General features: G+C 43.6%; 1 protein-coding gene across 1 annotated transcript in view; it reads right to left on the bottom strand.

Annotated features, from left to right (window-relative positions):
* Window positions 1-27,824, bottom strand: part of CPNE4 (copine 4) — a 796,320-nt gene that overhangs the window by 117,690 nt on the left and 650,806 nt on the right. The window contains exon 9 of the mRNA XM_075315205.1: window positions 23,040-23,126. Coding sequence (XP_075171320.1) covers window positions 23,040-23,126 — 87 coding nt within the window. The remainder of the gene's footprint in view (window positions 1-23,039; window positions 23,127-27,824) is intronic.

Below are 27,824 nucleotides of genomic sequence, written 5' to 3'. Positions count from 1 at the left end.
AAACGTGGCTATTGTACTTTTGTCTACTCAAACTAGTGGAAAGATATTTGCAGCATGTCTGCCTGCATTGCACACTCCAACTTTTTTTAACTAAGCCATTATACTAGCAAACAGTCAGTGTACCTAGTGGCATCCTAAACATGGCTATTGGACTTTGCTATAGTCCCACTAGTGCAAAGACATTTGCAGAGCACGTCTGCCTGCATTGCACACTCCAACTTTTTTTAACTAAGCCATTATACTAGCAAACAGTCAGTGTACCTAGTGGCATCCTAAACGTGGCTATTGGACTTTTGTCTATTCACACTATTGTAAAGATATTTGCAGCACGTCTGCCTGCATTGCACACTCCAACTTTTTTTAACTAAGCCATTATACTAGCAAACAGTCAGTGTACCTAGTGGCATCCTAAACGTGGCTATTGGACTTTTGTCTATTCACACTATTGTAAAGATATTTGCAGCAAGTCTGCCTGCATTGCACACTCCAACTTTTTTTAACTAAGCCATTATACTAGCAAACAGTCAGTGTACCTAGTGGCATCCTAAACGTGGCTATTGGACTTTTGTCTACTCAAACTAGTGGAAAGATATTTGCAGCATGTCTGCCTGCATTGCACACTCCAACTTTTTTTAACTAAGCCATTATACTAGCAAACAGTCAGTGTACATAGTGGCATCCTAAACGTGGCTATTGGACTTTTGTCTACTCAAACTAGTGGAAAGATATTTGCAGCATGTCTGCCTGCATTGCACACTCCAACTTTTTTTAACTAAGCCATTATACTAGCAAACAGTCAGTGTACCTAGTGGCATCCTAAACGTGGCTATTGGACTTTTGTCTATTCACACTATTGTAAAGATATTTGCAGCACGTCTGCCTGCATTGCACACTCCAACTTTTTTTAACTAAGCCATTATACTAGCAAACAGTCAGTGTACCTAGTGGCATCCTAAACGTGGCTATTGGACTTTTGTCTATTCACACTATTGTAAAGATATTTGCAGCAAGTCTGCCTGCATTGCACACTCCAACTTTTTTTTAACTAAGCCATTATACTAGCAAACAGTCAGTGTACCTAGTGGCATCCTAAACGTGGCTATTGGACTTTTGTCTATTCACACTATTGTAAAGATATTTGCGGCACGTCTGCCTGCATTGCACACTCCAACTTTTTTTAACTAAGCCATTATACTAGCAAACAGTCAGTGTACCTAGTGGCATCCTAAACGTGGCTATTGTACTTTTGTCTACTCAAACTAGTGGAAAGATATTTGCAGCATGTCTGCCTGCATTGTACACTCCAACTTTTTTTAACTAAGCCATTATACTAGCAAACAGTCAGTGTACCTAGTGGCATCCTAAACGTGGCTATTGGACTTTTGTCTACTCAAACTAGTGGAAAGATATTTGCAGCATGTCTGCCTGCATTGCACACTCCAACTTTTTTAAACTAAGCCATTATACTAGCAAACAGTCAGTGTACCTAGTGGCATCCTAAACGTGGCTATTGTACTTTTGTCTACTCAAACTAGTGGAAAGATATTTGCAGCATGTCTGCCTGCATTGCACACTCCAACTTTTTTTAACTAAGCCATTATACTAGCAAACAGTCAGTGTACCTAGTGGCATCCTAAACGTGGCTATTGGACTTTTGTCTACTCAAACTAGTGGAAAGATATTTGCAGCACGTCTGCCTGCATTGCACAGTCCAACTTTTTTTTAACTAAGCCATTATACTAGCAAACAGTCAGTGTACCTAGTGGCATCCTAAACGTGGCTATTGGACTTTTGTCTATTCACACTATTGTAAAGATATTTGCAGCACGTCTGCCTGCATTGCACACTCCAACTTTTTTTAACTAAGCCATTATACTAGCAAACAGTCAGTGTACCTAGTGGCATCCTAAACGTGGCTATTGGACTTTTGTCTATTCACACTATTGTAAAGATATTTGCAGCAAGTCTGCCTGCATTGCACACTCCAACTTTTTTTAACTAAGCCATTATACTAGCAAACAGTCAGTGTACCTAGTGGCATCCTAAACGTGGCTATTGGACTTTTGTCTATTCACACTATTGTAAAGATATTTGCAGCACGTCTGCCTGCATTGCACACTCCAACTTTTTTTAACTAAGCCATTATACTAGCAAACAGTCAGTGTACCTAGTGGCATCCTAAACGTGGCTATTGTACTTTTGTCTACTCAAACTAGTGGAAAGATATTTGCAGCATGTCTGCCTGCATTGCACACTCCAACTTTTTTTAACTAAGCCATTATACTAGCAAACAGTCAGTGTACCTAGTGGCATCCTAAACGTGGCTATTGGACTTTTGTCTACTCAAACTAGTGGAAAGATATTTGCAGCATGTCTGCCTGCATTGCACACTCCAACTTTTTTTAACTAAGCCATTATACTAGCAAACAGTCATTGTACCTAGTGGCATCCTAAACGTGGCTATTGGACTTTTGTCTACTCAAACTAGTGGAAAGATATTTGCAGCATGTCTGCCTGCACTGCACACTCCAACTTTTTTAAACTAAGCCATTATACTAGCAAACAGTCAGTGTACCTAGTGGCATCCTAAACGTGGCTATTGTACTTTTGTCTACTCAAACTAGTGGAAAGATATTTGCAGCATGTCTGCCTGCATTGCACACTCCAACTTTTTTTAACTAAGCCATTATACTAGCAAACAGTCAGTGTACCTAGTGGCATCCTAAACGTGGCTATTGGACTTTTGTCTATTCACACTATTGTAAAGATATTTGCAGCAAGTCTGCCTGCATTGCACACTCCAACTTTTTTTAACTAAGCCATTATACTAGCAAACAGTCAGTGTACCTAGTGGCATCCTAAACGTGGCTATTGTACTTTTGTCTACTCAAACTAGTGGAAAGATATTTGCAGCATGTCTGCCTGCATTGCACACTCCAACTTTTTTTTAACTAAGCCATTATACTAGCAAACAGTCAGTGTACCTAGTGGCATCCTAAACGTGGCTATTGGACTTTTGTCTATTCACACTATTGTAAAGATATTTGCAGCAAGTCTGCCTGCATTGCACACTCCAACTTTTTTTAACTAAGCCATTATACTAGCAAACAGTCAGTGTACCTAGTGGCATCCTAAACGTGGCTATTGGACTTTTGTCTACTCAAACTAGTGGAAAGATATTTGCAGCATGTCTGCCTGCACTGCACACTCCAACTTTTTTAAACTAAGCCATTATACTAGCAAACAGTCAGTGTACCTAGTGGCATCCTAAACGTGGCTATTGTACTTTTGTCTACTCAAACTAGTGGAAAGATATTTGCAGCATGTCTGCCTGCATTGCACACTCCAACTTTTTTTAACTAAGCCATTATACTAGCAAACAGTCAGTGTACCTAGTGGCATCCTAAACATGGCTATTGGACTTTGCTATAGTCCCACTAGTGCAAAGACATTTGCAGAGCACGTCTGCCTGCATTGCACACTCCAACTTTTTTTAACTAAGCCATTATACTAGCAAACAGTCAGTGTACCTAGTGGCATCCTAAACGTGGCTATTGGACTTTTGTCTATTCACACTATTGTAAAGATATTTGCAGCACGTCTGCCTGCATTGCACACTCCAACTTTTTTTAACTAAGCCATTATACTAGCAAACAGTCAGTGTACCTAGTGGCATCCTAAACGTGGCTATTGGACTTTTGTCTATTCACACTATTGTAAAGATATTTGCAGCAAGTCTGCCTGCATTGCACACTCCAACTTTTTTTAACTAAGCCATTATACTAGCAAACAGTCAGTGTACCTAGTGGCATCCTAAACGTGGCTATTGGACTTTTGTCTATTCACACTATTGTAAAGATATTTGCGGCACGTCTGCCTGCATTGCACACTCCAACTTTTTTTAACTAAGCCATTATACTAGCAAACAGTCAGTGTACCTAGTGGCATCCTAAACGTGGCTATTGGACTTTTGTCTACTCAAACTAGTGGAAAGATATTTGCAGCATGTCTGCCTGCATTGCACACTCCAACTTTTTTTAACTAAGCCATTATACTAGCAAACAGTCAGTGTACCTAGTGGCATCCTAAACATGGCTATTGGACTTTGCTATAGTCCCACTAGTGCAAAGACATTTGCAGAGCACGTCTGCCTGCATTGCACACTCCAACTTTTTTTAACTAAGCCATTATACTAGCAAACAGTCAGTGTACCTAGTGGCATCCTAAACGTGGCTATTGGACTTTTGTCTATTCACACTATTGTAAAGATATTTGCAGCACGTCTGCCTGCATTGCACACTCCAACTTTTTTTAACTAAGCCATTATACTAGCAAACAGTCAGTGTACCTAGTGGCATCCTAAACGTGGCTATTGGACTTTTGTCTATTCACACTATTGTAAAGATATTTGCAGCAAGTCTGCCTGCATTGCACACTCCAACTTTTTTTAACTAAGCCATTATACTAGCAAACAGTCAGTGTACCTAGTGGCATCCTAAACGTGGCTATTGGACTTTTGTCTATTCACACTATTGTAAAGATATTTGCGGCACGTCTGCCTGCATTGCACACTCCAACTTTTTTTAACTAAGCCATTATACTAGCAAACAGTCAGTGTACCTAGTGGCATCCTAAACGTGGCTATTGGACTTTTGTCTACTCAAACTAGTGGAAAGATATTTGCAGCATGTCTGCCTGCATTGCACACTCCAACTTTTTTTAACTAAGCCATTATACTAGCAAACAGTCAGTGTACCTAGTGGCATCCTAAACGTGGCTATTGGACTTTTGTCTACTCAAACTAGTGGAAAGATATTTGCAGCATGTCTGCCTGCATTGCACACTCCAACTTTTTTAAACTAAGCCATTATACTAGCAAACAGTCAGTGTACCTAGTGGCATCCTAAACGTGGCTATTGTACTTTTGTCTACTCAAACTAGTGGAAAGATATTTGCAGCATGTCTGCCTGCATTGCACACTCCAACTTTTTTTAACTAAGCCATTATACTAGCAAACAGTCAGTGTACCTAGTGGCATCCTAAACGTGGCTATTGGACTTTTGTCTACTCAAACTAGTGGAAAGATATTTGCAGCACGTCTGCCTGCATTGCACAGTCCAACTTTTTTTTAACTAAGCCATTATACTAGCAAACAGTCAGTGTACCTAGTGGCATCCTAAACGTGGCTATTGGACTTTTGTCTATTCACACTATTGTAAAGATATTTGCAGCACGTCTGCCTGCATTGCACACTCCAACTTTTTTTAACTAAGCCATTATACTAGCAAACAGTCAGTGTACCTAGTGGCATCCTAAACGTGGCTATTGGACTTTTGTCTATTCACACTATTGTAAAGATATTTGCAGCAAGTCTGCCTGCATTGCACACTCCAACTTTTTTTAACTAAGCCATTATACTAGCAAACAGTCAGTGTACCTAGTGGCATCCTAAACGTGGCTATTGGACTTTTGTCTATTCACACTATTGTAAAGATATTTGCAGCACGTCTGCCTGCATTGCACACTCCAACTTTTTTTAACTAAGCCATTATACTAGCAAACAGTCAGTGTACCTAGTGGCATCCTAAACGTGGCTATTGGACTTTTGTCTATTCACACTATTGTAAAGATATTTGCAGCAAGTCTGCCTGCATTGCACACTCCAACATTTTTTAACTAAGCCATTATACTAGCAAACAGTCAGTGTACCTAGTGGCATCCTAAACGTGGCTATTGTACTTTTGTCTACTCAAACTAGTGGAAAGATATTTGCAGCATGTCTGCCTGCATTGCACACTCCAACTTTTTTTAACTAAGCCATTATACTAGCAAACAGTCAGTGTACCTAGTGGCATCCTAAACGTGGCTATTGGACTTTTGTCTACTCAAACTAGTGGAAAGATATTTGCAGCATGTCTGCCTGCATTGCACACTCCAACTTTTTTTAACTAAGCCATTATACTAGCAAACAGTCATTGTACCTAGTGGCATCCTAAACGTGGCTATTGGACTTTTGTCTACTCAAACTAGTGGAAAGATATTTGCAGCATGTCTGCCTGCACTGCACACTCCAACTTTTTTAAACTAAGCCATTATATTAGCAAACAGTCAGTGTACCTAGTGGCATCCTAAACGTGGCTATTGTACTTTTGTCTACTCAAACTAGTGGAAAGATATTTGCAGCATGTCTGCCTGCATTGCACACTCCAACTTTTTTTAACTAAGCCATTATACTAGCAAACAGTCAGTGTACCTAGTGGCATCCTAAACGTGGCTATTGGACTTTTGTCTATTCACACTATTGTAAAGATATTTGCAGCAAGTCTGCCTGCATTGCACACTCCAACTTTTTTTAACTAAGCCATTATACTAGCAAACAGTCAGTGTACCTAGTGGCATCCTAAACGTGGCTATTGTACTTTTGTCTACTCAAACTAGTGGAAAGATATTTGCAGCATGTCTGCCTGCATTGCACACTCCAACTTTTTTTAACTAAGCCATTATACTAGCAAACAGTCAGTGTACCTAGTGGCATCCTAAACGTGGCTATTGGACTTTTGTCTATTCACACTATTGTAAAGATATTTGCAGCAAGTCTGCCTGCATTGCACACTCCAACTTTTTTTAACTAAGCCATTATACTAGCAAACAGTCAGTGTACCTAGTGGCATCCTAAACGTGGCTATTGGACTTTTGTCTACTCAAACTAGTGGAAAGATATTTGCAGCATGTCTGCCTGCACTGCACACTCCAACTTTTTTAAACTAAGCCATTATACTAGCTAACAGTCAGTGTACCTAGTGGCATCCTAAACGTGGCTATTGTACTTTTGTCTACTCAAACTAGTGGAAAGATATTTGCAGCATGTCTGCCTGCATTGCACACTCCAACTTTTTTTAACTAAGCCATTATACTAGCAAACAGTCAGTGTACCTAGTGGCATCCTAAACGTGGCTATTGTACTTTTGTCTACTCAAACTAGTGGAAAGATATTTGCAGCATGTCTGCCTGCATTGCACACTCCAACTTTTTTTAACTAAGCCATTATACTAGCAAACAGTCAGTGTACCTAGTGGCATCCTAAACGTGGCTATTGGACTTTTGTCTATTCACACTATTGTAAAGATATTTGCAGCAAGTCTGCCTGCATTGCACACTCCAACTTTTTTTAACTAAGCCATTATACTAGCAAACAGTCAGTGTACCTAGTGGCATCCTAAACGTGGCTATTGTACTTTTGTCTACTCAAACTAGTGGAAAGATATTTGCAGCATGTCTGCCTGCATTGCACACTCCAACTTTTTTTAACTAAGCCATTATACTAGCAAACAGTCAGTGTACCTAGTGGCATCCTAAACGTGGCTATTGGACTTTTGTCTACTCAAACTAGTGGAAAGATATTTGCAGCACGTCTGCCTGCATTGCACACTCCAACTTTTTTTTAACTAAGCCATTATACTAGCAAACAGTCAGTGTACCTAGTGGCATCCTAAACGTGGCTATTGGACTTTTGTCTATTCACACTATTGTAAAGATATTTGCAGCACGTCTGCCTGCATTGCACACTCCAACTTTTTTTAACTAAGCCATTATACTAGCAAACAGTCAGTGTACCTAGTGGCATCCTAAACGTGGCTATTGGACTTTTGTCTATTCACACTATTGTAAAGATATTTGCAGCAAGTCTGCCTGCATTGCACACTCCAACTTTTTTTAACTAAGCCATTATACTAGCAAACAGTCAGTGTACCTAGTGGCATCCTAAACGTGGCTATTGGACTTTTGTCTACTCAAACTAGTGGAAAGATATTTGCAGCATGTCTGCCTGCATTGCACACTCCAACTTTTTTAAACTAAGCCATTATACTAGCAAACAGTCAGTGTACCTAGTGGCATCCTAAACGTGGCTATTGTACTTTTATCTACTCAAACTAGTGGAAAGATATTTGCAGCATGTCTGCCTGCATTGCACACTCCAACTTTTTTTAACTAAGCCATTATACTAGCAAACAGTCAGTGTACCTAGTGGCATCCTAAACGTGGCTATTGGACTTTTGTCTACTCAAACTAGTGGAAAGATATTTGCAGCATGTCTGCCTGCATTGCACACTCCAACTTTTTTAAACTAAGCCATTATACTAGCAAACAGTCAGTGTACCTAGTGGCATCCTAAACGTGGCTATTGGACTTTTGTCTACTCAAACTAGTGGAAAGATATTTGCAGCATGTCTGCCTGCATTGCACACTCCAACTTTTTTAAACTAAGCCATTATACTAGCAAACAGTCAGTGTACCTAGTGGCATCCTAAACGTGGCTATTGTACTTTTGTCTACTCAAACTAGTGGAAAGATATTTGCAGCATGTCTGCCTGCATTGCACACTCCAACTTTTTTTAACTAAGCCATTATACTAGCAAACAGTCAGTGTACCTAGTGGCATCCTAAACGTGGCTATTGGACTTTTGTCTATTCACACTATTGTAAAGATATTTGCAGCACGTCTGCCTGCATTGCACACTCCAACTTTTTTTAACTAAGCCATTATACTAGCAAACAGTCAGTGTACCTAGTGGCATCCTAAACGTGGCTATTGGACTTTTGTCTATTCACACTATTGTAAAGATATTTGCAGCAAGTCTGCCTGCATTGCACACTCCAACTTTTTTAACTAAGCCATTATACTAGCAAACAGTCAGTGTACCTAGTGGCATCCTAAACGTGGCTATTGGACTTTTGTCTATTCACCTTATTGTAAAGATATTTGCAGCACGTCTGCCTGCATTGCACACTCCAACTTTTTTTAACTAAGCCATTATACTAGCAAACAGTCAGTGTACCTAGTGGCATCCTAAACGTGGCTATTGGACTTTTGTCTATTCACACTATTGTAAAGATATTTGCAGCACGTCTGCCTGCATTGCACACTCCAACTTTTTTTAACTAAGCCATTATACTAGCAAACAGTCAGTGTACCTAGTGGCATCCTAAACGTGGCTATTGTACTTTTGTCTACTCAAACTAGTGGAAAGATATTTGCAGCATGTCTGCCTGCATTGCACACTCCAACTTTTTTTAACTAAGCCATTATACTAGCAAACAGTCAGTGTACCTAGTGGCATCCTAAACGTGGCTATTGTACTTTTGTCTACTCAAACTAGTGGAAAGATATTTGCAGCATGTCTGCCTGCATTGCACACTCCAACTTTTTTTAACTAAGCCATTATACTAGCAAACAGTCAGTGTACCTAGTGGCATCCTAAACGTGGCTATTGGACTTTTGTCTACTCAAACTAGTGGAAAGATATTTGCAGCATGTCTGCCTGCATTGCACACTCCAACTTTTTTTAACTAAGCCATTATACTAGCAAACAGTCAGTGTACCTAGTGGCATCCTAAACGTGGCTATTGTACTTTTGTCTACTCAAACTAGTGGAAAGATATTTGCAGCATGTCTGCCTGCATTGCACACTCCAACTTTTTTTAACTAAGCCATTATACTAGCAAACAGTCAGTGTACCTAGTGGCATCCTAAACGTGGCTATTGGACTTTTGTCTATTCACACTATTGTAAAGATATTTGCAGCAAGTCTGCCTGCATTGCACACTCCAACTTTTTTTAACTAAGCCATTATACTAGCAAACAGTCAGTGTACCTAGTGGCATCCTAAACGTGGCTATTGTACTTTTGTCTACTCAAACTAGTGGAAAGATATTTGCAGCATGTCTGCCTGCATTGCACACTCCAACTTTTTTTAACTAAGCCATTATACTAGCAAACAGTTAGTGTACTAGTGGCATCCTAAACGTGGCTATTGGACTTTTGTCTACTCAAACTAGTGGAAAGATATTTGCAGCATGTCTGCCTGCATTGCACACTCCAACTTTTTTTAACTAAGCCATTATACTAGCAAACAGTCAGTGTACTAGTGGCATCCTAAACGTGGCTATTGGACTTTTGTCTAGTCACACTACTGCAAATCTATGTGCAGCACCTCTGCATGACACCCTCCTGCTCTGTTTTTAATAAGCTATAATGATAGCAAAAAATACTGCCATTTAGTGGCATCATAGAACTGGCTGTTGTATTCCATTAGTGCCCCACTGGTGACAAGCTATTTATAGCACCTCTACATGACACCCTCATGCACATTTTGCTATGCTAATGTTATAGCAAACTCATGGAATTCATTGCTGCATTTCATAATTCGGAGGGATAGAAAGTCAGGCTTCCTTTAGCTTTTCCTTCTGTTCATAGACAGCATCTCCAAGAGCAATTTCCCCTCCACGTCTAAGTGTGGAGAGGCAGCTAGTGCGCATGCGTGTGCCGATTTACCCCAGCTGCAGCCTAATTACAGTGTTTCGCCTAGTGAGTATGCTCAGCCTGACTGTGTTATTCCTGACGCCAAGTCTTCATTTCGGGATACAGCGCATGCTCCCACACTTAGTGTGAAAAGCCTCTTTGCACAGGTGCTTGCATTCCGTGCCGGGTCTAAGTCCTGTTTTGTGCCTAGACACCATGCTAAAGCTGATAGTCTTTTTTCAGAGACTGTATTTCATGCTACTGAGCATGCTCAGGCACTTACTGCATCAGAGACTAGGTCCGGTAATGAACTCTTTGGCCCTGCCCCTGATGTGGGGGTCCCATATAGACCACAGGGCATCAGGTGTCCTCCCAAATGGCTTTCAGAGACCCACCCCTATGACTTGTCACCGCATTATTGATGGTCAGACGATGACTGGTGAGGTGTTTGGGTCATGGCAGCCATGAGGTCATCATTGAAGTTGCGGTTCCAAATAGGACGCTAGTTATGCCACTCATGACGTGTCACTCTACTTTTGTCTCCAGGAGGTGCATTGTGGTTCACCCTGGTTTGGGGCGGACCCAGGTTATAAAAGGGGCTGGAGCCAACAAGGAGGTGCGCAGTCTTCTTATATGCTACGAAAGAGCACACCTCCATGTGTTGAACCCATTGCGGCTTTAGGCCAGAGGTAGGCAGGGATAGGGTGTCGATGCAGGCCACCACCACAGTTGGTAACGCAGAACGGTTAAGACCAGCTCCTGTCCTACCAGTCCTGCTTGTGCAGCCCAGTGGCATTAACAGGCCTGCTGCTGCTGATGCGCCTGCTGTCCACAGGTGTGCCCCTACGCACACGGTCAGCGTACTCAATGGCCCCTGTGTTGTTAACAGGGAGTTCCTGGGCTGGGTGGGCATGTGGACCCTGTGACGTTAACAGGGCTCACAGTCTCCAGATCCGAATGGCGTCTAACTCGGTTCAGGCTACTATTAGTTTCATAGCCACACAGCTCTGTATCCTCCACCAAACCTTCCAGTTGCCAACCTCTCCTTTTCCAACTGGGAGCACGGTGGACACTGACTGCTGATGAGGATATATACCTTTCTCTTTCTTTTCTTATTAATTTTCGTTATATAGCGGTAACATAGTATATACCACTTTATCCAAATCTGCCAGTCCCACTGTAACAGATGGTGTTTCTTCAGCAAATGTTACTGTTGCTTAACCACCAAATCCACGGACCAAAACTTTTTTCCCCTTTCCAACACACCTGTTCCCCTTTCCACCAGCATCTGTCCTTTTTCAACTCATTTTGGTATATGACCAAAAGTGCAACTCTGCAGGGACACCGTACTCAACGCCATCTCAGCACAGCAGCCATCCCTCGGTCCCTCCGATGTGGACAAGTAAAAGACCATTTCCTCCTATCCATGACAAAGCGTTGAGATTCACTCTGTGCAGCACTGGTGTTTAGTGGAAAAGTAGATCTAAGATTGCGTACCACATTCTGCAGATACTCCTGTATACGTGCGTCCATTTCTATGGCAGGAATTATTTTGCCAAATTTTGTCTTGTACCGGGGATGTAACAGTGTGGCAACCCAGTATTCTGGATTACTTTGAATTCGTACAATCCGAGGGTCATGTTGTAGGTAGTGCAGCAAGAAGCCGCTGATGTGTCTTGTGAATCCAGGAGGACCAAGTCCTTGGTGTGTTGGTGGCAGAGAGGTGAGAATCGTGCCTCCTTCTTCTGCCCTCTCACCACAACCTCGCACAACCGAAATGTGAGCAAGCTCTCACTCATCTGCTGAGTCTTCCATGCCCATCGCCAGTTCGTCCTCCATTTCTTCATGGGCTCCTGCACCTTCCTCAACACTTTTTGCTGATACTATGCGCCCTTGTTAATCCCTCTCCCTCACCATGACTGCCGCATAGGTGCCGCTGACCATCTGGACCTCGTAGATCTTGTTATCCCTTCCGCATATGACTCCTCCTGTACTTCCTCCCCTTCCTCTTGTCCCAACACCTGACTCCGAATAATAATTACAGTGCGCTCCATCATGTAGATGACCAGAATTGTCACGCTGAGAATGACATTGCCAGTGCTAAACATCTTCGTCGACATTTGTAAACTGTGTAGCAGGGTGCATAGGTCCTTGATCTGACACCTCTCCAGCAGCGTGATCTGCACCACCTCTGGATCAAGTTATCCCAGGCTATATGTCATAACGTATTGCAGCAGGGTTCGGCGGTGCTGCCACAAACGCTGCAACATGTGCAGATTCAAATTCCTGCGTGTGGGCACATCGCATTTCAGGCGTTTAACCACCAGACCTAAAGACTTCTGTAGCGACGAAAGTTGTTGAGCTGCTGTGTGCGCACGATGGAAGTGAGCACATAGCGAGCGTGCACGCTGCACAAGGCCATGTAGGCCGTGATGGTGTTTTAAAAATTGCTGGAGAATTAGGTTCAACACGTGAGCCATACAAGGCACGTGTGTCACATTGCCCTGACGATGGCCTGCAGCCAGGTTTGCATCATTGCCGCACACGGCTGTTAAGTCACCAACGGAGTCCGCTCCGTCAATTTGTACTCCGGTCGCCAGGTGACAACGTGTTCCTTTCATGAATAGTGCTGATGATGGGAGAGGAGTCGATGCCAGCGGCGCAGGTGGATGCAGGTTATGCTCACCCACTGGGCTGCATTACCTTGACAGATGCAGAATCTCTGGCTGAATGTAGCTGGTGGGTATCTCACAGATGAAATACCATCATTCAGCTACAACCAATGGGAAGACACCACACCCTTTTTTATGCCCATCCTGTCTGCAGACCACTGCCAGACATAGCTATGACCTCTGGTTACTTTTACCCCCAGTTCAGTTTTATGATTTTGTGTGCTTGTTACCTGACTACTTTTCCTGCTTGCTGTTTATGTACCTTGTTGGCCGATCCGCATTTCACCTATGCTTGTTTTCTGATTAAGTCCTGGCCGTCCCATTCTGTTCCTATTTCTCAATTAATGTTTTGACCCTGCCTGACTACTATTCTCTGGAACTGCAGCCTTCCACAGGTATTAATCACCTTGGGCCCTGTGCAATTCCTAATCCCTGTATAGGGGTTAAAGGGTTTCAGGGTTCTAGGGGTCCTGCTTGGTGAGTTGCTTCCCTCTAGCCTATCATTAACAGCCCATCTGAGTGTGTGGATCAAGGAAGGCGTTACACCGTGCTCTCTGCAGAAGGCCATGTGGTCCAGGATAGTGCTTTAAAAATTGCTGGACAACCAGGTTCAACACATGAACCACACAAGCCATGTGTGTCACATTGTCACAGCGAAGGGCCGCACCCATGTTTGCATCATTGTCGCACCCGGCCTTCCCTGGCTGCTGGTTGAGTGGAGACAACCATTGATGAAACTCGGTATCCAGAGCTAACCGTCCACAACTTCTCAGCGGTGTGACTCACATTTCCCATACATTTCAAAGTAAAACTTTGACCGCCTGATGGCATTGAGCTCTGCTGCCAGCATAGTAAGGAGGTGTGTGGTAGTCCTTGTGCGCAGTTACAAGGAAGGGTGGCCTGACCACACAGGGTTTGCGCCAAGGTGGAGGACCCACACGAGGTTGAAGAGGCAGAAGCAGTGTATTAACTTCTACATACAGAAGAAGGATTGAAACAACTCGTGGGGACGGCAAGACTTGGACAGCAGACCCTTCTCCATCTCTCACCATAGTTTGCCAGTGCCCAGTCAGTGACATGTAATGACCCTGTCTATGCTTACTGGTCCAAGTATCTGTGTTGAAATGCACCCTGTCGCACACAGAGTTTCTCAAGGAAGTGGTGATGTTGTGTGCGACATGCTGGTGTAGCGCGGGCATGCTTTTCTTGGAGAAGCAGTGGTGATTGGGCATCTTGTACTGGATCACAGCGACAGACATAAGGTCTCTAAAATCCTGTGTGTCCACTAGGCGGAAAGGCAGCATTTCGGTAGCCAACAGCTTACAGAGGGATAGAGTCAACCTCTTCGCTTTGTCATGGGTCGCAGGAAGTGGCCTTTTATTTGACCACATCTGAGGGACAGAGATCTGGCTGCTGTGTGTAGACGGTGTTGAGTAGGGTGTCCCTGGAAAAATGCAGGTTTGTGAGGAAAGTGCAGGCGGAGACATGATGTTGCCTTCATCCAACGTTGGTGCTATCGATGTCTGAGAGAGCTGTACAAACTCACTTGTTTCCCCTTCCAAACCAACTGACGACCTACCAAACAAACTGCCTGTTGCGGTTACAGTGGTGGAAGTTGTGGGTGGAAAAACAGGTGTGACAGCTGTCCCCACAGTCCTAGAAGATGACGAGCGCGCGGATGCACTGGAAGGGGCAGGCGGTGGATGGTTCGCTCCGCTAGGCCGCATTGCAGCACGGTGAGCTTCCCACCGGGCCATATGATATTTATTCATGTGACGATTCATGGAAGAAGTTGTCAAACTGCTGAGGTTTTGACCTCTACTAAGAGAACCATGACAAATTTTACAGATCACATAATTTGGGCGATCTTTTTCTATGTCAAAAAAGGACCAGGCTAGGCAAGGCTTAGAGGCCATGCGACCTGTTGATCCACCCCGAATAATGCTCAGAGGCAGAGTGGTGGCTGAGGATGCAGTTGTAGACGTGCTACCAGTGCTCCGACTCTGTCCAGGAAGGCGCAAGGTAACTTCGTCGTCGGTTGCATCCTCCTCCACCGCCTCTGTTGACCTCCTCGAGTGTCTGACTGTGGGTTGACAGTAGGTGGGATCTAGAACTTCATCATCAATTGTTGTGTTTGCACTCCCCTCCCCCTCAGAACGAGCCTCTTCTTGCCCTGACCGAATATTTAAGTTGTCATCCCAATCGGGTATCTGCGTCTCATCTTCATCAGTATGTTCCTCATTGTCTATAACCACAGGTGTTGGAAAGGCAGCATTTTGGTAGCCAACAGTTTGCAGATGCTGAAAGTCAACCTCCAAGCCATGTCATGCCCTTCTAAAAGCATGTAAAACACAGCGAGGGGACTCCAACCACAGTCTCCCTCGTTGCCACTAATTGGGCCACACACACCCCACTTAACTGACATCGGTTGACGCCCCTTTTCAAAATGAAAAAGATGCTTTGCATGAAGCACTCTCAAAAATACGCGTGCCTTTCCCGTCCCCTGGCTGACCCAGGGGAAGAAAAGTCCTCTGAGAGCCATGACTTGTTCATCTTGGTTCTTTTAGAAACACAGCGAGGGGACTCCAACCACAGTCTCCCTCGTTGCCACTAATTGGGCCACACACACCCCACTTGACTGACATCGGTTGATGCCCCTTTTCAAAAAGAAAAAGATGCTTTGCATGAAGCACTCTCAAAAATACGCGTGCCTTTCCCGTCCCCTGGCTGACCCAGGGGAAGAAAAGTCCTCTGAGAGCCATGACTTGTTCATCTTGGTTCTTTTAGAAACACAGCGAGGGGACTCCAACCACAGTCTCCCTCGTTGCCACTAATTGGGCCACACACACCCCACTTGACTGACATCGGTTGATGCCCCTTTTCAAAATGAAAAAGATGCTTTGCATGAAGCACTCTCAAAAATACGCGTGCCTTTCCCGTCCCCTGGCTGACCCAGGGGAAGAAAAGTCCTCTGAGAGCCATGACTTGTTCATCTTGGTTCTTTTAGAAACACAGCGAGGGGACTCCAACCACAGTCTCCCTCGTTGCCACTAATTGGGCCACACACACCCCACTTGACTGACATCGGTTGACGCCCCTTTTCAAAATGAAAAAGATGCTTTGCATGAAGCACTCTCAAAAATACGCGTGCCTTTCCCGTCCCCTGGCTGACCCAGGGGAAGAAAAGTCCTCTGAGAGTCATGACTTGTTCATCTTGGTTCTTTTAGAAACACAGCGAGGGGACTCCAACCACAGTCTCCCTCGTTGCCACTAATTGGGCCACACACACCCCACTTGACTGACATCGGTTGACCCCCCTTTTCAAAATGAAAAAGATGCTTTGCATGAAGCACTCTCAAAAATACGCGTGCCTTTCCCGTCCCCTGGCTGACCCAGGGGAAGAAAAGTCCTCTGAGAGCCATGACTTGTTCATCTTGGTTCTTTTAGAAACACAGCGAGGGGACTCCAGCCACAGTCTCCCTCGTTGCCACTAATTGGGCCACACACACCCCACTTGACTGACATCGGTTGAGGCCCCTTTTCAAAATGAAAAAGATGCTTTGCATGAAGCACTCTCAAAAATACGCGTGCCTTTCCCGTCCCCTGGCTGACCCAGGGGAAGAAAAGTCCTCTGAGAGCCATGACTTGTTCATCTTGGTTCTTTTAGAAACACAGCGAGGGGACTCCAACCACAGTCTCCCTCGTTGCCACTAACTGGGCCACACACACCCCACTTGACTGGCATCGGTTGAGCCCCCTTTTGAAAAAGAAAAAGATGCTTTGCATGAAGCACTCTCAAAAATACGCGTGCCTTTCCCGTCCCCTGGCTGACCCAGGGGAAGAAAAGTCCTCTGAGAGCCATGTCCACATTGTCAGTGGACAGACGCGTGTGCTTATCTGCCAGCAGACCCCCAGCAGCACTGAAGACAGGTTCCGAGAGAACGCTGGCTGCAGAACATGACAAGATCCCCAAGTCGTACGTGGCGAGCTCAGGCAATTTATCCAGATTGGAAGCCTAAAATGAGCAGGGCTCAAGTTGCACAATAATGGAATCGATGTTTCCTTGCATATACTCATATATCTGTGTGTCCTCCTCTTTTTCCTTGTCCAGCTGTTTTGTTTTGGCATGAGTATATGTCCTTGTCACTTTCCCATGTGTTTGTGTTGTGTTGTGAGTTGTTTGTCACCTTTTGGACACCTTTGAGGGTGTTTTCTAGGTGTTTTTCTGTGTTTGTGATTGCCTGCCATTGTTTCCTATGCAGTTCGAGTTCGGTTCGTCGAACGTTCGACGAGCCGAACTCGAACGGGACCTCCGTTCGGCGAACCGACCTCGAGCCGAACCGGGACCGGTTCGCTCATCTCTAGATTTGAGGGAGAAAGTTTTGGCTTTCATTATCTTGGTAATGGGGGGTACTAAGTGCAAATACTGCGGAAGTGTAGGGGAACTGGGTGTCAATACCTGGAAGGCTCTGGATGTAGTCTGCCACCACCTGTTAGAGCTGAATGTGACTTTTAGGGTAAGAAAAATTGGGGACCACTGGGATAGGGAATAGCTTTCCCATCACTTGGAATCTGACAACTGGGACCCCCAGCGGTCATGGGAAATAAGGCTCTAACATGCCGCGTGTGAATGGAGTTGTGGTCGACCATGCGCATTGCATTCTCCATTCACAGGGTCTTGACCAAATAAAGCTAAATTTTCTAAACTATGCATTGCGCATCGATGGCTTTAGGGTGTAATAGTATGTGGAATTTGTGTGCAAATTTTGTACAAAGGCCTTTTGTTAATGAGAAGAGCCTAAAGACACCTCCTGTATGGAGAAACTAGTTGCATACATTGCTCAAATTTGATTTTAGCCCATTCTTCCATACAAACACTCTTCAATCTCTGAAGGTCCACCCTCATTTCATCTTCAGCATCTCTGGTGGATTGCAGCAGATTTTTAACAAGAATGTCTCTGTATATTTATCCATTCATCCTTCCTTCAATTATATGAAGCTTGCCAGCGCTGAATGCCGAAAAGCAGCTGCCCGCCATGATGTTCCCACCTCCAAACTTCACTGTTGGTATGGTCTTTTTGAAGTGATTTGGAATGCCTTTTGGCCTTCAAACATGGCGTGTGTTTTGGCAGCCAAAGAGTTCAACTTTGGTCTCCTACTGACCAGACTATATTCTCCCAGTATTTCACGGGCTTGTCTATATGTTGCTGAAGAAATGTTGAACACGTTTGAACATGCTTTTTGTTCAGCAATGGAGTTTTGTGTGCTGAGCATACACATACAGGCCATGAAGACTATTACTTATTGATTTCTTTGAAAGAATTGTGCATGATGGTTTTAGGTTTTTCTGTCACTCTCCACAGGTGATCCTTGGTTCTTGAACAACTCTTCTGATAATTTTTTTCCATCCTCTGTCGAAACTTTGCAGGAAGCACTCGGTCGTGGTCGATTTATAGTGAAATAACGTTCTTTCCATTTCCAGATTATAGACCCAACAGTGCACCCTGGAACATTCAACAGTTTAGAAATTCTTCTGTCACCTGTATGTTTGGCAACAATAAGGTTGCTCACTAGCTCCCTAGTTTTATGTATCGTAAGATGTTTCTTGTGCATTATTATTATTATTATTGCTTTTTATAGCCCATCAGTTGAACCAGCTGATATTATTTTTCATTAAGCGGCAGGATTGATTTCTAATTCTTGATAGATTTAAGCTGGTGTCATGTCTTTCTATGGCTTTTAGCATATTTCTTCATGTGATTAATATTTTTTCCCTGAGTAATTTCTCAATATTACATGTATGGTTTAAATTATTTGCCTGGCATCTGGTGAGCAATTTATGTCAATAGCACCTTCAGAAATATATTTAACAGAAAATTGGTGACATTTTCAAAACGTATTTCACCTGCTGTATGTGTTAATGTTCTAATGGCTGTTCTAGTTCATAACTCCAAGAAGTAACCTTAAAATCTCCCTTTCCCTAGAATATACTATACATGTTGCTCCCCTGTAAATAAAAATATACATCTGTCTGTGCCGAAAGATTTACAAGGATGACTGCAATGAACTGATAGCATGTATGCCCTAAGAGACATGGTCTGCAAATCCTACCATATTACAGCCGTAGTGGGAATTAAAGTGAGTGTTTTCTGGGTCAGGTCAGTAAGGGGTTACATATTTATTTATAGATAATGTAAAAGATTAATGAGAGTACAATTCTGACCTATAAATCTACAACTGTCAAGTCATTTGTCAAGAAAAATTATTTAAAAAAAAAAATTGATTTGGTTATACAATAGATATTTGATCCATGTCCTATCATAGAAATTGATTAAATACATACATAGTGTAGGTATATATCTATAGAATTCATTGTCTCATTAACAATTCTGTCCTATAGATGTGAGAAGACATGATCGAATCAATTAAATGCAAATCAAATTTAAATAGAATCATATGAAATTTGCAGGTTGAAACATTTTGCAATTCAATTTGTGTGAATCAATATAAAAATGCTTGCCACCATTTTTCACATTGCAGAAGATTGCAACAGCCACAAAAGGCTCTGATACCTTCAGGCACAACCATGTAGGCGTTGCCATAATGCCTTGTAGCTCTCAGAAGTGATGGGTGGACCCAGACTGTAAAAATCTGCATCCTCGCGGTTTCAAAGTATCCGAGTGCCGGACTTCTGGCTAATGATCCAGATCCGGCAACTCGGGAAATGTAAAAAAGATAAATAAATAAAGGAAAAATAAAAATAACACAAGCATGCTATACTTACTGAGCCTCCAGAGTGGCTGTACCTGCTTCTGAGCCGCTCACTCTCTTCTTACGGGGCCCCTTATTAGAATCATACATATTCACTGCTTACCCCGCCCACCTGCGGGCCTGGAGTCTGATTGGTTGCAACCAGACGCGCTCCCAGCCTGTGTGATAGCGTCTGACTGCTCGCAATCACAGACCTGGTCTGCGTGTCACTATTGTGATATAAAAATAAATAAATTGGTGTGGTGTATTATGATACCCAGCAAAGATAAAGCCTACTGCTACAGGCTGCAGCCCCCAGCTGAGTGCTTATCTTGGCTGTGTAACAAATAAGAGGAACTGCATGCGGCTTTTTTTTTTTAATTATTTAAATATTTTTTTTTTTAAAATGTCATGCGGTCCCCCCAATTTTGATACCCAGCCATAATAAAGCCCAACAGTTGGAGGCTGGTATTCTCAGGCTGGGGAGACACATGCCATCCAGGATTGTTGCATCCATTAGATGTGACAATACCGGAGCTTTACCCGCCTCTCACCGATTACCCTGGTGCAGTGGTAATCGGGATAATAAGGGGTTAATAACAGCTCACAGTTGCCACTAAGCCCTAGATTAGTAATGGGAGATGTCTATGAGACCTTGCCATTGCTAATCTGTAAGTGAAAACAAAAAGCACAAACACCCCCAAAAAATCCTTTATTTGAAATAAAAAACCCCACCCTCTTTCACCAATTTATTAACCCCCACAACACCCAGGTCCGACATAATCCACACGAGGTCCCACGATGATTCCAGCTCCACTACATCTGAAAGCACAGCTTCCACTATGAGCTTCAGGCAAAGAATGAATGAGCTGCGCATGGAGCGGTAACGTCACTCAGGTTATTTGTTGTCACAGCTGGTGGTTTCCACGGTCCTTCAACTGTGATCGCAGGTAATGACCTCAGGTGACCTCAGTAAAGTCTATGACCACAAGTGTGGTCACTAATTTCACAGATCTGCATCTCCTGGTAGAAAACCACGTTTTTTTTCGCCAGAAGATGCAGATTTGGCACTGAAATTTCAACAGCATATTCCTGCCCCCAACCTACACCTCCTGGCAAAAATATGCATCACTACCGCCCATTGCTCATTCAGCCTGAAGCTCACAGCAAGCAGTGATGTTCTATGGCCACGCGCTGTGCCTTCAGATGTAGAAGAGCTGGAATTGTTGTAGGACCTCGTGTGGATTACGTCAGACCTGGGTGCTTTTGGGGTTAATAAATTGGTGAAAGAGCATTTTTTTTATATTGTATTTGAAATAAAGGATTTTATGGGTGTTTTTGTTTATTTCTTTTCACTTACAGATTAGTAATAGGGGAAATCTTAAAGATGCCTCCCATTACTAATATAGAGTTTAATGACAGCTGTGGGCTGTCATTAACCCTTTATTACCCCAATTGCCTCTGCACCAGTGCAATCGGGATGAGCCGGGTAAAGTGCTGAGATTGTTGCCCCTAATGGATTTGACAATACTAGGTGGCTGCAGACTACTATTTTTAGGCTGGGGGTCCAATAAGTATGGGTCTCCTCAGCCTGAGAACACCAGCCCCCAGCTCTCAGGCTTTATCATGGCTGGGTATCAATTTTTTTTTTAAAAAAGCCACATGCCGTCCCTCTTATTTTGATACACAGCCAAGAGAAGAGCACAGCTTGGGGTTGCAGCATTTAGCCATAGTCTTTTGTCTGTACTGTGCATCATAATACAAGGGGACCCTACACCTATTTATTTATTAATTTATTTTTATACCACGATATAGACCCACAGACGCATCTGACTGCAACCAATCACAGACGCCAGGATGGCCAGTGGGCAGCAGAAGCAGTGAATATGCATGAAGATAAATGAGCAGCACTGGAAGAAGAGTGAGAGGTTCGAAAGCAGTTACAGCCGCACTGGAGACTGGTAAGTATAGCATGTTTGCTCTATTCCTCCTATACCCTCTACCACCATTTTTAAGCAACGGATTCTCATCCCTATATACTTATAGAGGGACTGGCGTCCGGCCAGATTTCCAAGTTTAATTTTAGGCCGGAACTGATTTTATTTATTTTTTTTAAGTACAGTTAGGCGGGCTTTGCACACTACGACATCGCAGGTGCGATGTCGGTGGGGTCAAATCGAAAGTGACGCACATCCGGCGTCACTTGCGATGTCGTAGTGTGTAAATCCTAGATGATACGATGAACGAGCGCAAAAGCGTCGTTATCGTATCATCGCTGCAGCCTCCGACATTTCCATAATGCCGGGGGTGCGACAGGTACGATGTAGTTCCTCGTTCCTGCGGCCGCACACATCGCTGTGTGTGAAGCCGCAGGAGCGAGGAACTTCACCTTACCTGCCTCCCGGCTGCAATGAGAAGGACGGAGGTGGGCGGGATGTTTACATCCTGCTCATCTCCGCCCCTCCACTTCAATTGGCCGCCTGCCGTGTGACGTCACTGTGACGCCGCACGACCCGCCCCCTAAGGAAGGAGGCGGGTCGCCGGCCAGAGGGACGTCGCACGGCAGGTATGTGCGTGTAAAGCTGCCGTAGCGATAATAATCGCTACGGCAGCTTTCACTATATATCGAACGTGCGACGGGGCGGGGACTATCGCTGCAGCATCGGTAACACATTGTTACCGATGTTGCAACGTGCAAAGCCCGCCTTAGTCTCACCGATACTGGATCTCTGCAAGTTTGCCCATCACTAGCTATCACATCATATGGAATAGCACAGCCAATCAGGAGGCAGACCTCAGAGTTTTAAATATGTTTTTCATGCTAATTGGAGGCTTTGCAGTATTGTGATTTGTGCTGATTCGATTCACTGCGAATCCAAATTTGTGGAAAAAATTGGCACACTTGGCTAATTTGAATCTCAAAAGATTTTATAATTTCTAGATGATCTTACTTACTAATAGTGTTGAGCGAACCCGGACTTGAAAAATCCGGATCCGCGCGGTTTCAGCGCTAGATCCGGGTCTGACCCGGACGTGGGATTCCAGGTGCACGATCCGGATTCGCCATTATTTATTTGTTTTTTTCTCTCTCTCTTTTTCTCTCTCTCTCTCTCTCTCTCTCTCCTTTCTCTTCTCTCTCTCTCTCTTTCTCCCTTTCTCTCTCTCTCGTCCCGGATTCCAATCCTCATTGACATATATTGGGCCGGATTCCGGATCGGATCTCGGACTTCCTTGTCAACTCGCCACTGATCCGCCGGACCTGGGGTATTAGCAATCCACTCAACTCTACTTACTAATACATGATGTTGACCTCTTACCTTACATAGGTTGAGAATTACAATACCAGAGTTTTTGTAGTTTTTCTTTTTCATTTTGTACTTTGGATTTATGCATTCCCACTGTACCTACAGGAAAACAAAAAAAAAAACTTAGTACAAAAATGTCAGTCTCCTGCAAAATTACTGTGGGTATAGTCTTCATATGACACTAGTGTAGCTACCATGGACAGATATTTAGACAGTCAGACATGAGTCCTGCTCTACTATAATCTATTTTTGTCTATTTGGAGGTCTCCTGGCACCTAAACAAGAGTTGGGGTCTATCCTGATTGGGTACACCTTGTCACAGTGGGATGGCTTTTACACTTTTTTTTTTATCAAAATAATGTCAACTAAGTACCCTATGTTATTTACATGTACAGTACCATAAGGCTATGTGCCCACGGGAGCCTGTTTGTGCGGATTTTGCTGCGGAAAACCTGCAGATTTTTCTGGATTTTCCAGATAAATCCGCAGGTTTAGCATGTACAGGCACTCCCCATGTTATCCTATGGGACATGGGGAGTGCTGTGTCCACGCTGCGGAAAGTGCGGCTGACGAACATGCTGCTGATGTAGGCATCCGCATGTATAATTGCATGTCAATTATTCATGCGGAACTACCAGCGGATGTCCCGGACCTCCGCTATGGAGATGAGAGGCCGAGACGTCCGCAGGTAAGCCGCATGAATCGCCGCATGTTTCCCGCAGCTATTCCGCTGTAATCTAGCAGCTAAAAATAGTTGCGGACGCCGGCGGACAGCTGCGGGAAACATGCGCTCGTACCTGCGGATACATCCGCAGGTACGAGCGCCCGTGGGCACATAGCCTTACAATACTTACTCTAGGGTATTTGCTCATTTGTTTTGTCTTTGGTTATTTGTAAATGGCCAGATTGCTCTTAGTCATGGCCTATAAGTGTTGCCACCCTTAAAATTGTTCCAGAAAATTAAGTATTTTTCCCAGAACATTTATTGTAATTACATGTTTTATCATACACAAGTTTATTTCCTTTGTGTGTTTTGAAACACAAAAAAAGAGAAAAAAGGCAAAATGGACATAATTTCACACAAAACCCCAAAAAATGAACCGGAAAAATTCATCCTCAAATTCATATTTGGTTGCACACTCTTTGAAATAAGTAACTAAAATCAATCACTTCCTAAAACCACCAATTAGCTTCTTACATCTCTCAGCGAGAATTTTGAACCACTTCTTTTGCATACTGCACCAGGTCTCTCATATTTAAAGAGTAGCTTCTCCCAACAGCAACTGTAAGATCTCTTCACAGGTGTTCAATGGGATTTAGGTCCAGACTCATTGCTGGCCACTTCCGACTTCTACAGGGCTTTGTTTCCATCCATTTCTGGGCGCTGCTTGAAGTATGTTTGGGGTCATTGTCGTGCTGGAAGACCTAGGATGTAAACCCAGCCTTCTGAAACTGAGCAATATATTGCAATCCAAAATTTCTTTGATAATCTTCAAATTTCAAGATGAATTTCACAATCAAGGCACACAGTTGCAGAGGCAGCAAAATATTTTTGAACCTCCACCATATTTGACTGTAGGTACCAAAAAGCTCTATCTTGATCTCATTTGTCCAAAAGATGCTTTCCCGGAAGGATTTTGACTTATTTGCTAACATTTTCTCCATGCTCAATGTGGTACACATAAGGACACAGGACAGAGGTTGAGTCAACTTTAATCCATGTCAACTGGCTGCAAGTGTGATTTAGTTATTGCCAACACCTGTTAGGTGCCACAGGTAAGTTACAGCTGCTGTTAATTACACAAATTAGAGAAGCATCACATGATTTTTCAAACAGTGACAATACTTTTGTTCACCCCCTTTTTTATGTTTGGTGTGGAATTATATCCAATTTGGCTTTATGACAATTTTTTTTTTTTTTTCATTGAAGACAAATTAAATGAAGATAATAATACCAAAGAATTTGTGATTGCAATCATTTTCAAGAAGAAACTGAGTATTATCTGACAGAACTGCAGGGGTGCCAATACTTTTGGCCAGCACTGTACTGTATGTCAGAATCTTAAAAGTAAGTTGAGATCTGACCTTGGAAACCATACCAATCTCAAAAATGCTTGGTTCCTTTTATCCAGTGTGCAGATAACAGCAATACCGCTCTATGTAGTAGAATGGGCTAAGGTAGTTGCAAGGAATTACATAACTTGCACCAGAATCCATTATTCTGAGGGTCAATGGGGCTGCAGTCAGTTGGATTCCCACCATTCAGGAAGTAGTGGCATATCCTAGCAACATCCAATCACTTTCTATACCAGGAAAGCTCTTTAAATGTACAAAAATCTATATTTGAAATTTAGAGTATTAAACACTGATAGTTTTTAAGTTTTAGGAAAATCACTTATTGACTCTGCCCTACTGTTTTGCATTAAAAAATACAGTTGCTGTAGTGACTGTATAGTCAAACAGCTTAGTAACAGCAGGCAGTGGTGCATTGAGGTATAAAATCTGCATTCTGAGAATGGGTCAATAAACACATCAGTTAACAGATCTGGTGGCATTCAGCAGAGTCAAGCCCAGCGGAGTCTGACATTATACATAGTCTAAACAGTTATAGGCCTGGAAACAAAGAATACACAGAAACATATTTTATACTCTTAGTTAGAGTTGAGCGCGGTTCGTGGTTCGTGGTTCTCCAGTTCGCGGCTCGAGTGATTTTTGGGCTGTTCGAGATCGAACTAGAACTCGAGCTTTTTGCTAAAAGCTCGATAGTTCTAGATACGTTCGAGAACGGTTCTAGCAGCAAAAAGCAGGGCTTTTTACAGCTACAGTGAGCAGGAGCCATCGCTGGCAGCCTGCCACAAGCTGGTAACCAAGATAAACATCGGGTATCCAAGCAAAGCGCTTTGGTTAGTAACCCGATGTTTATCTTAGTTACGTGCAGGAAGCCCACACTTTCCCGCTCAGCTCGCTCCACCCCCTCCTGCCCGCGGCATGTACACATACATACACATACACAAACACACACACACACACACATCCACCCCCCCCCCCGCCCGCCCGCCCGCCCGCTCGCTCGCTCGCTCGCTCGGCTTACCTGCGGTGATGAAGTCCCGCCATCCCGACCTCAGCGCTGTCACTGTCCTCCATGGCCGCCGCTTGTCACATCACCTCTCGCTTCCGACCCGAGACTGACACTGGCGGTGACGTCACGGACCTCTCGCGATACTTGATGTGAAGGCGCCGGTCATTGACCTCAGTGACAGGGGCTGTCAGTGTGCTGGAGATCAGCGCAGGTAATGTACCTCACTGACAGCAGCACTTCTCATGCCCTGCAGTGACCTGGGCTGACCCATTGATGTTAGCTCAGGTCACTGCACTGCTCTCCCAGCCAATGGGGAACATCCTGCTCTTCATTGACTGGGACAGTGTGCATCGTCATGGCAACCCCTTGGATTACACCAGACCTGGATTTGTTTTTCAATCTAATAAATTGGTTAAAGAGGGAATGTTTTGGGGAGTGTTTTTTCAAATAAAAATGTGTTTGTCGTGTATTTTTTTTTATTACTGACTGGGTTGGTGATGTCGGGTATCTGATAGACGCCTGACCTCACCAACCCCAGGGCTTGATGCCAGGTGACATTACACATCTGGTATTAACCCCAAATATTACCCCGTTTGCCACCGCACCAGGGCGCGGGATGAGCTGGGGCGAAGCACCAGGATTGGCGCATCTAATGGATGCGCCACTTCTGGGGCGGCTGCGGCCTGCTATTTTTAGGCTGGGGAGATTCCAATAACCATGGACCTCCCTAGTCTGAGAATATCAGGCCCCAGCTGTCTGCTTTACCTTGGCTGGTGATCCAATTTTGGGGGACCCCTACGTGGTTTTTTTTTTTAATTATTTATTTAATTTAAAATAACAGCGTGGGGTGCCCTCAGTTTTGGATTACCAGCCAAGGTGAGGTTGCCAGCTGTGGTCTGCAGGCTGCAGCCGTCTGCTTTACCCTAGCTGGCTACAAAACTAGGGGGAACCCTATGTCATTTTTTTTTTCATTTTTTTGGCTAAATACAAAGCTAAGCACCCCTTAGTGCCACATGAAAGGTACCAAAGGGTGTTCCACTTTTTCTCCATTTTTTTCTCCACTTTCTCTCCACTTTTTCTCCACTTTTTCTCCATTTTTTTCTCCACTTATTCTCCACTTTTTCTCCTCTTATTCTCCACTTTTTCTCCACTTTTTCTCCACTTTTTCTCCTCTTATTCTCCACTTTTTCTCCACTTTTTCTCCACTTTTTCTCCATTTTTTTCTCCACTTTCTCCACTTTTTCTCCACTTTTTTCTCCACTTTTTCTCCTCTTATGCTCCACTTTTTCTCCTCTTAATCTCCACTTTTTCTCCACTTTTTCTCCACTTTTTCTCCACTTTTTTCTCCACTTTTTCTCCTCTTATGCTCCACTTTTTCTCCACTTTTTCTCCACTTTTTCTCCACTTTTTCTCCACTTTTTCTCCACTTTTTCTCCACTTTTTCTCCTCTTAATCTCCACTTTTTCTCCTCTTATGCTCCACTTTTTCTCCACTTTTTCTCCACTTTTTCTCCACGTTTTCTCCACTTTTTTCTCCACTTTTTCTCCTCTTATGCTCCACTTTTTCTCCACTTTTTCTCCACTTTTTCTCCACTTTTTCTCCACGTTTTCTCCACGTTTTCTCCACGTTTTCTCCACTTTTTTCTCCACTTTTTCTCCTCTTATGCTCCACTTTTTCTCCACTTTTTCTCCACTTTTTCTCCACTTTTTCTCCACGTT

Source organism: Anomaloglossus baeobatrachus, chromosome 6, assembly GCF_048569485.1.
Source record: "Anomaloglossus baeobatrachus isolate aAnoBae1 chromosome 6, aAnoBae1.hap1, whole genome shotgun sequence".
NCBI classification, from domain to species: domain Eukaryota; kingdom Metazoa; phylum Chordata; class Amphibia; order Anura; family Aromobatidae; genus Anomaloglossus; species Anomaloglossus baeobatrachus.
This window is presented reverse-complemented; position numbering and strand designations above follow the sequence as displayed.